Source organism: Macrotis lagotis, chromosome 3 (genome assembly GCF_037893015.1).
Source record: "Macrotis lagotis isolate mMagLag1 chromosome 3, bilby.v1.9.chrom.fasta, whole genome shotgun sequence".
Lineage (NCBI taxonomy): Eukaryota > Metazoa > Chordata > Mammalia > Peramelemorphia > Peramelidae > Macrotis > Macrotis lagotis.
Window position 1 is genome coordinate 252,498,260 of NC_133660.1, and position 15,124 is coordinate 252,513,383.

A 15,124-nucleotide genomic window follows, 5' to 3' on the forward strand; every position below is an offset into this window, starting at 1 on the left:
AATCAGTATCTTATACTGAAGTTTTAGAAAAATTAATTTTGTGAGAAAATTGACATATTCAGATCAGTACTGAATGTATATCTATTTGTGTATAATATAATGTTTTGATGATTGCTTCTTTATAGTACAATTTGAAATCTCATACAGTTTCTTAATATTTTAATTGATTCCCTTGATAGTCTCGACCTTTTGTTCTTCTAGATGAATTTTATTACAATGTTTTCTTGCTCTATAAAATAATTCTTTGGTAGTTTGATATATCACTGAATATATAGATTAATTTAGATAGAATTATCATTTTGGGGGCAGCTAGGTGGTGCAGTGAACAGAGCCCCAGCCCTGGAGTCAGGAGAACCTGAGTTCAAATCCAGCCTCAGACACTAACTATGTGACCTTGGGCAAGTCACTTAAACCCCATTGCCTTAAATGAATAAAAATTTTTTTAAAAATTTTCATTTTTATGATATTGATTCAATTTTCCTATGAGCAATTAATATTTCCCCAGTTATTGATATCATATGATTTTAGTTGTTTTTGTCACTGATAAGGTTATTTTGGTTATTTTTCTTAATATTAATCCATTTCTACATTCCTGATATAAACCCCTCTACCCCCAGTAATGATATTTTTTAATATATTGCTGTAATCTCCTTGCCAGTATTTTATTGAAAAATTTTTAACTGATATTAATTAGGGTAATTGTTTTATTGTTTTTTCCTCTGGTTTTGTTCTTCTTGCTTTCAATTATCACTCTGGACCAGTTTATACAAGTCTTCTCTGGTTTTTCTGATAAGATAATCCTTTATCAGTTCTTTATCAGTTCTTATAGCACATAATTCCATCACATTTATCTAGGAGAACTTGTTCAATCACTTCCAAATTTATGGCAATCAGCTTACATTTGTGTCATAAGAGGACTCCTTTGCCTATATTTCTGGTCCTTGTGATTTTTTTCTTAGGGAGTTCCTATGGTTTTTTTCCATTTCTTTCTTGACTTAAATTTCTATTTTCTCCTTTGTAGCCTGAGCAATTTATATTTTTTTGTAAGAATCCCCATTTCACTAAAATTTATTTATTGGCATATAATTGGGCAAATAGCTCTCCATAAGCCATAATGATAGTTTAATTTTATCTTCACAGGAAATTCATTCACCCTTTGCATTTTTTGATACTGGTAATTTGGTTTTCATATTTTTTAAGTAAATAATTTTTGTACTTAAAGGTTTTATTTTGAGTTTTACAATTCTATTTTTTCACAAAATTAACTACTATTTTTCAGTTCAATTTTTTTCTTTGCCATAAATTTTATTAATTTATCCTTTTAGGAGTTCCAGTTTGCTATTTAATTGGCAATTTTAATTTGTTCCTTTGCTATTGTTCTAAATTATATGTCCAATTCACTGATCTATTTTTTTTATTGATATAAGCATTTAAAGGTATAAAATTTCCTCTAAGTACTGCTTTGGCTGCATCTCACTCATTTTGTTTTGTATTATTTCATTTTTGTTCCTATGATTTATTCTTTGACCCAATTTTTCTTTAGAATTAGATTATTTAGTTTCCAATTGATTTTTAATCTAAGCTTCCAAGATACTTTATTCAACTATATTTCTGATTCCATGTATTTGCTTGTGAGGTTCTTACACCTAATACATAATCAAATTTTTGTGAAGGTGCCATGTACAGCAGATAAAAATATATATATCCTTTTCTATTCCCACTCAACTTTCTCTAGCATACTTTATTATATTTAACTTTCCTTAATTTCTTTCTTATTAATTTTATGATAAAATATATCTAGTTCTGAGTTTCCCAGTATTAATCTTGCCATATGTTCCTAACTGAACATTATAGGAAGAGCTGAAGGTTGGTGACTTTCCTCCATCCTAACCTAATTTTTCATTTCAGTTTCTATTCAAGCAATCCCCTAGGAGAATTTAATCTAGTATTATAGGAAGAGATTTAACTGGGAATCAAAGTGTCTGACCTGGAAGCCCAAATTTGCAATGAATTTAGGATGTAAACTTACACAACTCACTTTTTCCCCGTGAGCCTCTATTCCTTTATCATCAGAAATTAAAGTATTGGACCAGATTGACAGTAAGATTGATCTACAGTATCAAAGTGTATTATATCAGAAGGTGCTTTGTAGGCACAATGAAATGACACTTGGGGTTAGAGCCTCTGAATTCAGGTCCTAGTTTTGTCACTCATTTTATTACCCATCATCAGATCATTTCATCTTTCTGGAATTCTTCTAATCTTAAAAATGAAGAGGTTGTAAAAGATGATCTGTAAGGAGCTTTCCACCTTACAAAGTCTTATGATTTTATGGTAAGCAGACATGTCTTGTCAAAATATGACTCAAAAGAATAGGTCATTTTATTGTAGTTATAAAACCATAAGAAAAAATTTCATTTATATAAGTATATATATCCATATGTATATAAAATCACAAGAAAAAATGAGATTAATTTAAGAAATGGGGGGGAGCATCAAAAGAACTTAAATACACAGCTAAATGGCTCTTCGTGGCAGAAAGATTAAATTTTTAATTTGAAATGTAAAGAAAACTTGAAGAGTGAATACATATTCTGTGGTTGAAATCGGTAATGTTCCAAAAAAAAAAAGGTTTATTCATCAAGAAGGGGATATTTATAATTAGGAATAAGTTAACATGTAATATTTAGTCAAATTAATGAATTTATGTAGGTTGCACTGAGTAGCTGAGCATCTTTTTTATAGAATTTCTTAACACACACACAGACATTACTAAGTAGTGATTATAAGTTAATGATGCAGACTTTGAAAAATACACTAGAATTTATTTGTATATCCATAATGAATGTTGTACCTGAAAAAGCACAAGAATTTAATTCTTACCCTAGATTTAGTACTAAAAAGGACCTTAAGAGGTCATTTAGTCCAAACTTCTGGTGTGACATATGAGAGGGAGAAAAATAACATGAGTTGCTTAAGGTTGCAATGAACCTGGACTTTCAATCCAGGCCCTCTGGGTGTTTCACAGTCCCACAGTGCCTTCCTATTCAGCTTGAGAGGCTATTGCATTGATGCTTCTGTTGTTTGAACAAGATTTGATGGTGATCAGAGGTAGTTTTTATGAGTTGCCTACAGAGCCTGTATCACCTTCCTTTGAGTAACCTCAGCAGTTACAGGTATTTAACATTTTAGAATCTGTCTTATACTGATCCATCCAAAAGTGTTTTGGATCCATGATTGGTAAGGTTTATGTGCTTACATACCACCTGACTTCCAAGGCCAATGTCAGAAGTTTCCAGCATGGTTGAAACAGGGCACCCATTGCTGACATTACAACATATCTTTTTATTATGACAGTTTTGAAAAGGAGATACTTGTGAAATTCTGATGTAGCTCATTAGAAAATTAAGGGCAGGAAGAGTTTTATGTTTATCTTTATCCCTCTGGCACCTAATACCTGCAAGGTAAATTAGCAGTATGATCACTGGTTTCCACTTCTCCACTTTGGTGAAGAAGGTTGACAGTGAGAATTGTCAAGGGACACACTTGGTAACAAATATGTTTTCATATATTTGGAAGAAAATGTGGCATTACATAATGAATTTATGCCTTTATTTAAATTTAGGGTTTGTTAAATAATTTGGATGTAATACAGTTGTTGAAATTCATTGTTAAATAATTACATCTTGGTGTCCATTTGGGTCTGCAGGATTTTAGACAAGTGGAAGAAGGTTTTAACAGACAAGTGGAAGAAGGTTTTTCTGTTGTCTTTCACTGCACATTTCTTAGTTTTCCTTTTATGACCTAGATTCATTGTTAAACTAAAAAAGAATTGAAAATGGAGATGAATTTGTTTTTTAGATAATCTCAGAACTTGGGTGGTGGTCTCCACTTTGTGTCTGATACTGCTCCTTCTCTCCTCTTTGGGACTGATGTGTTACACCTAACTGGCAATGCTAGATTGTTCTCCTGGAAATTTACTTGCTTTTCAGCACATCTCCAAGGTCATAATCATGATATAATAAAAATAATCATGTAAATTGTAATCTGCTATTTTCTGGAAAAATCTTAATGAAGAATTTTTATATTGATTAAGATTGCTCTGACTTGGAACATGTAACAAGCAATCTCAAGAGAACGTTGTATTTTTTCTAAATGTTGCCTTGTTTAATTCCAGTGGTTAAGTTTAGAGTTGGTATAGAAAATAGTTTTAATTTTCCTGTAGTTTAACTAAACACTTTGTGGCCTTAAAAATGAAGAGGGGGGAAGAATTTCAGCAGAGATTTTAATGATTCAGTTCAAGAAATGATGACACAAATTAAAAAGGAATTTCTTAGGTGTTAAGGATGTAGGATTTAAAGAGCCACAGAATGATCAGGTACCCTACAGAAATTTTCTTTTATTTTAATAGGATCAGAAATAATAATCGACCTTCTCACAGACCCCAGCACTATTTATTTGTTGCATGTCTGTTAATATTGACACTTTAAAGCATTTATTTATATGCATGCTCATTTCTTTTCTCACTCATATTCCTCTCTCATCTCAATCTTTTTCAAGAGAAAAATGATGTAGGGAAGAGTTTTTTCCTTTACTATTCTCCCCATCTAAGGTACTTGATTGGGTTTAAGTTGCTCAAAACATATGGGCTATATTATGCTGTATAATAGTGACAACTTTGCTTTCTCATTAATTCTCTATCTTCCCCCTTAGTAAACTGTGCTGACAGTTTACCTACAAGGTAAATTAGTGGTATGATCACTGTTTCCACTTCTCCACTTTGGAGAAGGTTGACAGTGAGAATTGTCAAGGGACACAACCATATTTGTTACTATGTTTTCATATATTTGGAAGAAAATGTGGCATTACATAGTGAATTTATGCCTTTATTTAATTTTAGGGTTTGTTACATTTATTATTCTACATAATTAAATATTTATTTTTGTTTTTTATGGGGAAGAGTGATACCTCCCCTTTTTGAGGTAGAAGAGGCACCAAGAACATTTTAGGTATTCCAATAGGAAGCATTGTATCTTGTAGCATATAATAAATCTCCAAATGAGTTTTGATTAAGACCCTACAAAATTAGTGATTACCTAAGAAGAGGTCTGTAGGGAGTTTTTTGGAATCTCCAACAAATCATTCAGGTGTAGGATTTGAGCTGAAAGAAACTTCAGAGGTCTACTATACCCTTTTACACTCATTTTACACTTGTGAAAGTAAGGCCCTAGATGGTGACTTGCCCTAGATTACACAGGAATCAAGTGTAATTAATTCACTATTCAATTGTGATCTTCCATGGGAGGCACTGTGGTGCTATGCAAAGAACAGTGACCTTGGGGATACACAAATGAACTGTAGTTAAGAGTCATGAGTTCAAGTACCAGCTTTCTCATTTACTGCCTTTATAACCTTGATCAAAGCAGCACTCTCTCAGCCTTAGTTTTCTCATCTGTTAAATCAGTCATTAGGTCTCTTTCAACTCCAGGACTTTGATCCTTTTTCTTAACACTTTGCCTTGTACACGTGCTTATAAGCATATTGCTTATTGACAATACCTTAATTGACTTGAGTTCATACTATATCAATAGGATTATCTTGATTTGTGTTTTCCTATATTTAAAGAAAAAAATTTAGGGAAGTAGTTGGACGATTCTGGGATATGGAGTTATTTTCATATTCTTGAATATTTTTCTCATTTGTATGCAACATTTTTGAACATTGAAATAAAATGGCCCACACAGAAAGCTGTTCACAAACAGTGGGAGTATGGGTTCTGATCCCCAGTTTTTCTACAGACTAGTCACTTAGGTCACAATTTCCTCATCTATAAAATTGAATGCACTGGACTTGAAGATATCTTCAGATCTTTTCTGGATTTAAATTCTGGTGTCCTATAAAGACACAAGAAAAGATAAATATTCTCATGAAACAAATAACTTGATCCCAATTTTCATCAGGCAGTTATCTAACCTGAGCCAGAATTCACATAAAGCAAATTGGATTCAGGTTATATAATTACTTTTATTGGGGGAAAAAAATCACTATATGTATTTAGAAATTGACTAGCTCCTTGAAAAAGAAACCAATGAAGACTTAAAATTTGCACTTAAATAATTTGGTTTTGCTTTTTTTCTTTGTTCACTAGAATATTCTTGATATGACATTTGGTTCAGGAGGCCACTCAAAAGCCATTTTACAGAAAGAAGTGGATGTTACCTTATATGTTTTAGACAGAGATCCAACAGCTTATGCCATAGCTCAACAGCTTTCAGAATTGTACCCGTAAGTATTATATTTTTTCTTTTATATAGTTTAAGTGCTTAAATTCTTATGAAATCTTCTGATTTGGGTTCTATTATGCTGTGTAATAGTGACAACTTTGCTGTCTCTCCTATTAATTCTCTCATCTTCCCCTCAGTAATCAATGCAGTTATCTGCAATATTGATACCATTTACATGTTTTCTGTTACCTTTTTCTCTTACTGCCATTTTAGATATACAAATACAATAACTGTTTTTTGCCAAAAATAAACAAAGAAACACATACATACACAGACATATTTAATAACTGAACAGCAATTTGGCAAATCAATTTGTCAATTAAAAAAAGTAAGAACATTAATGGTTTCAGATTCCAAGAATGTACTAGAACCCATACTATTTTCTGGGGAGAAACAAGCAAGAGAAAATACAAATAAATTTGCAAGAATTTCTACTATATGTGCTTCAGAGTAATATCACTACCCATCATTATTTTTTTTTCTATTCAGACTTTCCTCTAAATAAGCTAAATCAATGCCATTTTAATAATATATGTTGGAGTTGTAGAAAATGTTGATAAAAATGGAAGATAATGTTTTCTTTGAAAAAATTTAGATGGAAAGTAGGTTAAATCAAAATTAAAATTTATTTAAAAGACATTGGCACAGATTAAAAAAAGTCTTAGGGAGGAAATGATGCTTGATCCTGATATTTGAAGGGCCAGCTATTACTCATAAAAGGTGAGTAAAAAAAAAACACCTTTTTCCTCTAGAGTAGAATTTGAAATTACATGGAAATTCAATAGAAGGAAAGACTTTATTAAAGATGGAACTGCTAAACAATGGAATGAACCACCCTGAAATAATGTAAAGTTCCCATGATGGGGAATAGCAGACTGGATTACCATATGTAAGGTATATCTCATGATTAGATTTGTTTAGAAATTATACTAAATGATGAATTCCAAATTTCTTACAAGGTAGACATGTAATGAATGGTTATTGGATCAATGAATCATTCTTTGTATCAGGAATTATAGGCTCAGGAATTATATAGGCTCAGACTTGGGACGTGAGATATTTGAAGTTTATTTCTATACCTTTACTTAGAAATTTGAAGTTGTGGTTGCAATTGCTATTATTTATAAATAAATTTAAACAATTCAACCTTTCTGGATTCTTCTTCCCAACCTACTTATACTAATTGTTCAACTTTCAAGAACATTTTGTGATTATTTTTAAAGATATTTAAAAAATCAATTAAAATCCTTCTTACAATGTTGCAGATTCTCTTACTTCATATTTTTTTCCCGAGCCATCTTTGGAGTTATTTGTGGAAATGTTGAAATTCATATTATTTCTTCTTTTTTTTTTTATTACTGTTTCTTAATTCTTTGGATCCATCTTATTCCTTGTTCTTGCCATGCTTTGGACTTGAACCTCATAGAACCTGAACTTACTTAAAACAGAAAGGGACCTTAGAAACTCTAACAACATCATCCACAATCTTACACCTCCATCCCCTCCTTTTTTTGTATGAGAAAACTCAGCCTCAAGAGTTTGAGTGCTTTAAGTGTCACCCACCAAATTAATGGAATATATCAAGATATCTTCTCATTCAGTAAAACTGTATTGAGCCATTTATTTTTGATTGGATTGGGTGATGTCTTCTAATTTTAAAATTAATTCAGTATTTCCATTTCATTTTGGGTTCATTGTCAGAGAACTCAGCTTTTTCCCACCTTTAATCAACAATCATTGCACATCACTGTTGCCTAAAATTGATCTCATGGTGACTAAATCACTGGTGGTCATTTCCATATAGGATTGTCATATAACAACAGATGCACCATTTGTCACAGGGCCCATATTCAAAATCTTTCTAGCTTGACATGACCTACCAGGTGTAAGGTTGGAAAGCCTGAGGACAGCCTTAGGAACTTGAATTGGCCCTGCCTTTAACTATCCTATGTCTCCTCCATTCCAAGAATTGAGATTTTAGTAGCTTGTAATTAATTTATCAAAGAACTAAGTGATATGAAATCCTTTGGAAAAATATCTTGTCATATCTAAAGTTTTTTTTTAATGATACTTAAACAATTGTACTCTAAAAGGTAATGTTTTGGATTTTCATAGATAACCCTTAATCAATGATGGCAACCAAAAAGCTAGGTAATTAAAAGGCAAAGCTGAAGTTTAAACTCATGCTAGACATTTAAACTCATACTACTTTAAAATCCCTTGTAGGCAAGAATATATCAAATCATATGTTGTCAGAAACCCACATAGTCATTCTCCTTTGGAGACAAGAGGAAACAAAATATACATTAGAACAACAGGAAGTTTGGTTGCTTGTCTTTTCAATGAGGGGGGAGAAGAGGAAGAGAGGAAGAAAATTTTGATTCAAAATTTGAAAAAAAAGAAAGTTAAAATTGTTTTTACATGTAATTGAGGGAAAATAATAATTTAAAAATAATAAAAGTAAAAGAGTTGAAATAAATTCTTCTGCAAAAGTAAAAATTAATAGCATGTGGAGACTTGTACAGGGCTATAAACAGACACACATAAAATAGACATTAATAATGGTATATGTACATAGGGATATATAAGCTTTTATAAAATTAAGTGGGTGACATACATTTGCTTCTAATTTTCTTGTGTCTTTTGGGACTATTATTTGTACTGTGTTATATTATTTAATGGGTTTTTTTGCTTAATTTATTAGCTCTACCCTTAAACCTCTTCTTTCTTATTTTTTGCCTTATCTGTTATATACCCCATATCATTGACCCAAATCCCTTTCAAATTAAAGTATACACACAATAGAGGAGGGGGAAAAATAGGGATGTTTGAGAATTGTAAAAACTGTCGATTTGTTGAGGGTCCACAGACCATGGTTTAGAAAAGTATACTATTGATATATGTGACATGAGGATTTATTCTAAATTTCCATCAGAAAACATTCGGTACTGCCATTCTATTCTTTGTGCTTCAGGCTGAAGTGGAAATGTCCCCTGACTGAAAGCAAAGCAAGTTCTATGAGGCTGGAGCAGCTTCTACCATGTCTCCGATGAGTCTCTGTGTGGCTTTGGTGTGGTGTTGATATTATTATTTATTCATATCTGATCCTCATGACCCTTTTAGGGTTTTCTTGGGGAATATACTGGAGTGATTTGCCTTTCCCTTTCCTAGTTCATTTTAAAGTTAAGGAAACTCAGGCAAACAGGGTTAAGCAGCTTGCCTGGAATCATACAGCTTGTATGTGTCTGAACCAGGTTCTGAGTTCAGGTCTTCCTGACTCCAGGCCGAGCATCTATCCCCCATACTACCTGGCCTAGTATGAGGACAAACTTGATCATTTCTGGTTTCTTTTATCAGTTCTGATTTCTTTACCTAGTTCTTCACCAGGCAAGATGATGCATTTTTTGCTTCCCATTTCCCATATCTCTTCTCAGAAACCATCTTATCTGTTCTAGTTGAGCTTTGATCTGCTTTAAGGAGGCTGGGGAAGGGTCTGTATTGACTCAGGTAAAGAGCCTTGTGGTACTGAAGTATTTTATTGCAAAAAATCCATTGTAATCTCCATTTTGATAGTACTGAACACAGATAAGTGCTTTCTGGTTATACTCAATGTTAGCATTTCCTGTTTTAACAACTGCATTGAAGAGAGAGATATGAACCAACTTTTACCACCCAAAGTGAAAAGGTATATTTTAAATCTTATATATTTATCCCACTCATGTATTTCGCCTCCTTTCCCCCCATTATTCTGAGAAATATCTGATTTGTTTTTTCAATCTGTCTACCTTATTTTTCTGTTGACAAGCTATTTTAAATGCCTAGCTTTGTTAGGAACAGTCAAAGGGGGATGAATAACCCTATTTCCTGTAAGGAAAATCACTCAAAAAAGTGATAGCAATGCTTAGTTGCTCTGACAAAAACTACTGAAATTTTACTTGTTGGGGAAATACGCTTCCCTTTTCAACAGCTAGCTTCCAAATTTAGCTGAATTGGAGGAGGGAGAAAGAAGCAATTTATCCTATTAGTTCCCCAATATCCTCCTACCACCTTTTATTGTTGAATTATCTGCTAAAAGTTTGTGTATGTGTGTGGGGCAGGGTGGTATTGAGAAAATATATCAAATATTTATTCAAAATTTTGATTTCCTGGTAAATATTCACACATTTTTTCCTGCAATTTTTTTTCCAATCCTAATGTTTTCATATGAAACACATAATTATTGTAAATTTCACTAGTTATATGGGGTCATTTCTGCTAGGTGACATTAAAGTAGATGAATTTCTTTACAAATAACCCCCCCCCAAATTATAAACAACTAGCCAGGGTCTTTAATTATTGATCATGATTTTTTACTTTTTTAGTTAGCATCATGCAAAATAGTGATTATTATAGTTTATCCTATTTGAGTATTATTAAATACCACCTGAACCAAATGACCATCTGACATTATCTAACTTGAGAAGGTACATCAGTTCAATCACTGATATATTGAGTATTATATTTCACCATTCTGTTAAAAGATACTAATTTGGCAAGCAATAGTATAAATATGCTAAATTTGGAAAGCAATAGTTTTAAGATACTTATTTTGATTGAGATTTCTTTTATGTAACTCTTTGACATGTTTTGTTTTTATATTTCATTTATAAGGTCAATTGAAACTCCCATGCAATTTATGAGGATTTGCAATATCACTTGTAAGATTCCTCCCTTTCTCAGGTATTGGGGCTCTACCTACTCATTTTAAAATAGGAAATAAATTGCCCCTAATCCTTGTCATATACTAAGGTCTAGAATGTAGACTAAACTGTTTAAAAAAACAACAATGTCAGTAAAAACTAATTCCTGTTCTACTCTTTTGGTTATAGACTCCAAATTCTCTTGAGTCTTAGAAATGGCCAAAGGCAATATTTTCCTAGCTTAGACTTTGGCCATTGTCCCTAGGATGAGTGCAACAAAATCTACCAACCATCATATATGTGCTATATATTCTAAAGAGAGAGAAAAGGTAGGAAGATGGTTATACAATAGAAATATAAGACATGGTTCTTGGTCTTAAAATATTTGCAACCTAAGTAAGGAGACAAGTCTACAATCATAAAACAAAATTAATGTATTCAATTGTGTGGTGATGACAAGAACGGCAATAGAACTTCACAGATGGGAAAATCAGTGTGGGTTGGAGTTAGCAAGGCATAAAAATCCCTATCTGGCCACATGAATTGCTTTTCTGGAATTTTCAGATAAACTTAGTGATGCCCTAATGTCCACATTTCTGATGAGCCTTTTTCCTAGCTAGGAATTCTTAATTTGAGACAGGAAATGATATGGGTTTTCTTGTTCTTGAAGGTAAAATCACAAAGAGACAGCTTGAGTCATGCCAGACTATGCACATTTTTTTTTCTTTTTGAAAGGGTTACTAAATTAGTAAAACAGGAAAATGGCATGAATATAATATGTCTAGATTTTAACAAAGCATTTAATAAAGTCTCACTTTTTATTCTTGTGAAAATGATGGTGATGTGTATGCTAGAGGATAGATTAGTTAGGGGGATTTAGAACTAGTAGATTGACATGCTCAAAAATCATGGAAGGAAACCATTAGGGATCTATGCTTTTCAACATTTTTATCAACAGTTAAAGATATAGATGACATTTGTACTTGCTAAATATGCAAGTGGTCCAAAGCTAGAAAGGAAAGTTAACTAAAGGTATGACACAGGCGAGAGCAAAAAAAGTCCTCGATATTAGGTGAGTTGAATAAGATGGAATTTAATAGGGATGAAGTTAAAAATCTTTATTTGGGTTTTGCAAATCATCTTTACAGTTATAAAATGGAAGAGTTTAATGAAACAATCATTTTAAAAAATAGGACTATAAGCTTACTAAATTCAATTTAGAAACCAAAAACAAAGCCACTATAAATTATGCCACATTAAAAGAAAGTGTATAGGGGTGGCTAGATTGGTGCAGTGCACTGGCTCTGGAGTCAGAAGTACCTGAGTTCAAATCTGACCTCAAGACACTTAATTACCTAGCTGTGTGGCCTTGGGCAAGCTACTTAACCCCCATTGCCTTGCCAAAAAAAAAAACCTAAAAAGAAAAAACAAGTGTAACAGGAGCAGGGGAGTCTAGCCTGCACATTTGGACTGGGCTACCAAGGCAACTTCAGATGGGACACAAAATTCAATAAATCTAGGAGCAATATAGCAGAATAATTTTTAAGTTGAGAATTTTGTATGATCTCCAAATGATCTTGTAAATGTACAGATGGCCCATGACAGAAAAGTGTCATTTCCCCACCCCCATTTATAGAATAAAAGAAGTCATCTTGCAGTTTGCCATGGTCAGAAGATAGCTGAAATACTGTGTTTAGTTATGGGATTTAAAAAATATTGATAAATTGACATTCATCTGAGGAAGGTGATTAAATTATTCATGCTATAGGAGGATTAATAAAAGACACTAGGTCTGTTTAGCTTGAAGAGGACTTGAAGTTGGGCAATGATAATTCCAGTATTTTTAAAACATGCTAACTTGTCCCCAAAAATCAGAGTCAGGAATAATGAATGAAGGTAGGAAACTGGTTAACATTTATAAGAATGAGACCCTATCTCTAATTGATAAGTGACCAAAGGCTATTAACAAGTAGACTTAAGTGGAAAAAATTCAAACTACCAATAGCTGAATTTTAAAAAAAATGCACTAAATCACTAGAAGAGAAATGCATGTTAAAACAGCTTTGGCATCCCTCTTTGCACTCATCCCATTGACAAGGTTGAGAAAGGAGGTTTATCAAATTTTGGAGAAACTGTGGGCAAAGAAGCATATTAATACACTGATAGGAGAGCTGTGAATTGACCTAGTCATTCTATTATGCTCCCTAAAAGTTATTAAACTTTAGATACACTTTGACTCAGCAATGCTATTACTAGGTATGTATTCCAAACAGATTGGGAAAGGAGATAAAGGGGATCCATATGTACAAAGAAATTTGTTTCAGTACTTTTTGTGGTAGGTAGAGAATTGGAGGTTGAAAGAGAAATCATTGAGTGAATGGTTTTGATGGGATATTGTTGTGCTAAAGGGAATGATGAGAGGGACAGTTTCAGAGAAACCCATGTGAAGTGAGTTTCTAGAACCTAGGAGAAAAAAATAAAAATTGTAGGAAATACAAACACTTTTGAAGACTTGACAGATCTGGTCAACACAATGACCAACCACAATTCCAGAAGACTCATGGTGAAAACATGCTGCCATCTTCCTTGTAGAGAAATAGGTGATGTACTCAGAGTAAAGATTGAAAGATGGGTTTTGGGGGGGGGTGAGGAATGATCAGTGCAAGGAATTTGTGTTTCTTGCTTATTCGGATTTGATCCAGCTTCTCTTCCCCCCACCCCCACCCCTCAACCTTTTTTTCTTTTTGCTTTCATAAGGGAAAGGGGGAAGTGGGAAGGAGAATGAGAGGAAAAGATTTTAAATTGTTTGAAAATAAAATTTAATTTAAAAATGAATGAAGGTTACAGAGGTAAATTTCCTTTAAGGAAAAACTTAATATCATTCAGAGTTAATGGGGGTGGCTAGGTTGTCAAGTGGTTAGAGCCCTGACCCTGGAATCAGGAGGACCCGAGTTCAAATCAGTCTCAGACACTTAGCTAACTGTATGACCTTGGACATGTCACTTAACCCCCCCATTGCCTTAAATTTAAAAAAAACATTCAGAATTAACAAAGTAATGAGGCTGCCTTGAGAGTTTAATAGAACCATATTAGAAATACTCAAGTAAAACTCATTGTTGGAGATGCTACAGAAAGGATTAATTTTTAGTTTTATATAATTTAGGATAGATTGCCTCTAAGGACCTATCAAACTCTTAAAAACCATGATTCTATTGTGTCATAGAAAAAATATGTTTATTGATATATATTTTTAGAAGAAAAATATTTTCTGTGCAGCTAGTATTTTGATTCCCTTTATAGTATAGTCATATAATATCTTTATTCTTTACTTAATTATTTTATTATGTTCTTAATATTGAGCTATTTAACCCTTAAGTAATATATTCTGTTGCCTAAGGCACAGGAAGAAAGATATATGGCTGATTTATAAGGTATTTTGTTTTCAACATTAAAATTCAGTTTTTCTCATGCTTATGAATATAAAGTTTTAAAAACTAAATAACAAAACTGTGCTATTGAAAACAGATGCGATTCCTTGATTGAGGGTAGAATTTTAGATTATTATTTAATATACACCAGAATTAAAATATAGCCAGAAAAAAAGTTCCCCATTCAATTCCTAACTTGGTAATTTTTTCCTTTTTATTTAAAGCTCAGACTAGCGTTAATCCCTTTCCCACCCCCTATGTTGTGTATACTGGTGCATTAATAAGGCAAAAAATAGGTCAATTCCTATTTAGATATTCAGTGTGTAGGTGGAAATCCTTTGACGAGTTTTCTGGGGAAACCTCTAACATGGGAATTGCTGCTGAGATTCCAAGAGAATAAAATAAATTCCGTCAGTTGCAATATGTATTACAAATAAACACTTTCACACCCACTAAAAAAATGAGATTGAATTAAAAGGTTACTAAAATCTAGCAATTAAACAGTGTCATTGCAAACTTAATTCTGTGAATCATTCTGAGCCTTCACATTCCACTCAATATGCTCATTTCACAACATTTGCTCATATGGAGATGACATAGAATAAGTTAAAGACAATACTGAGACTCCATTCTTAATTATTTTTTGATTCTAATATCGATCATCATTCTATAATAGTTTAATAGTAATATTAACAGTATAATTTCTTTGCAAAATAGGATAAAAGAAGATAGT

The 15,124-nt window shown here is 32.6% G+C and overlaps 1 protein-coding gene across 2 annotated transcripts in view; it reads left to right on the top strand.

Annotated features, from left to right (window-relative positions):
• The window catches only part of METTL15 (methyltransferase 15, mitochondrial 12S rRNA N4-cytidine), a 215,740-nt gene that overhangs the window by 92,667 nt on the left and 107,949 nt on the right, over positions 1 to 15,124 (top strand). For both annotated transcript variants that reach the window (XM_074230411.1, XM_074230412.1), the window contains exon 3: positions 6,149 to 6,285. In XM_074230411.1, the coding sequence (XP_074086512.1) occupies positions 6,149 to 6,285 (137 nt within the window). The remainder of the gene's footprint in view (positions 1 to 6,148; positions 6,286 to 15,124) is intronic.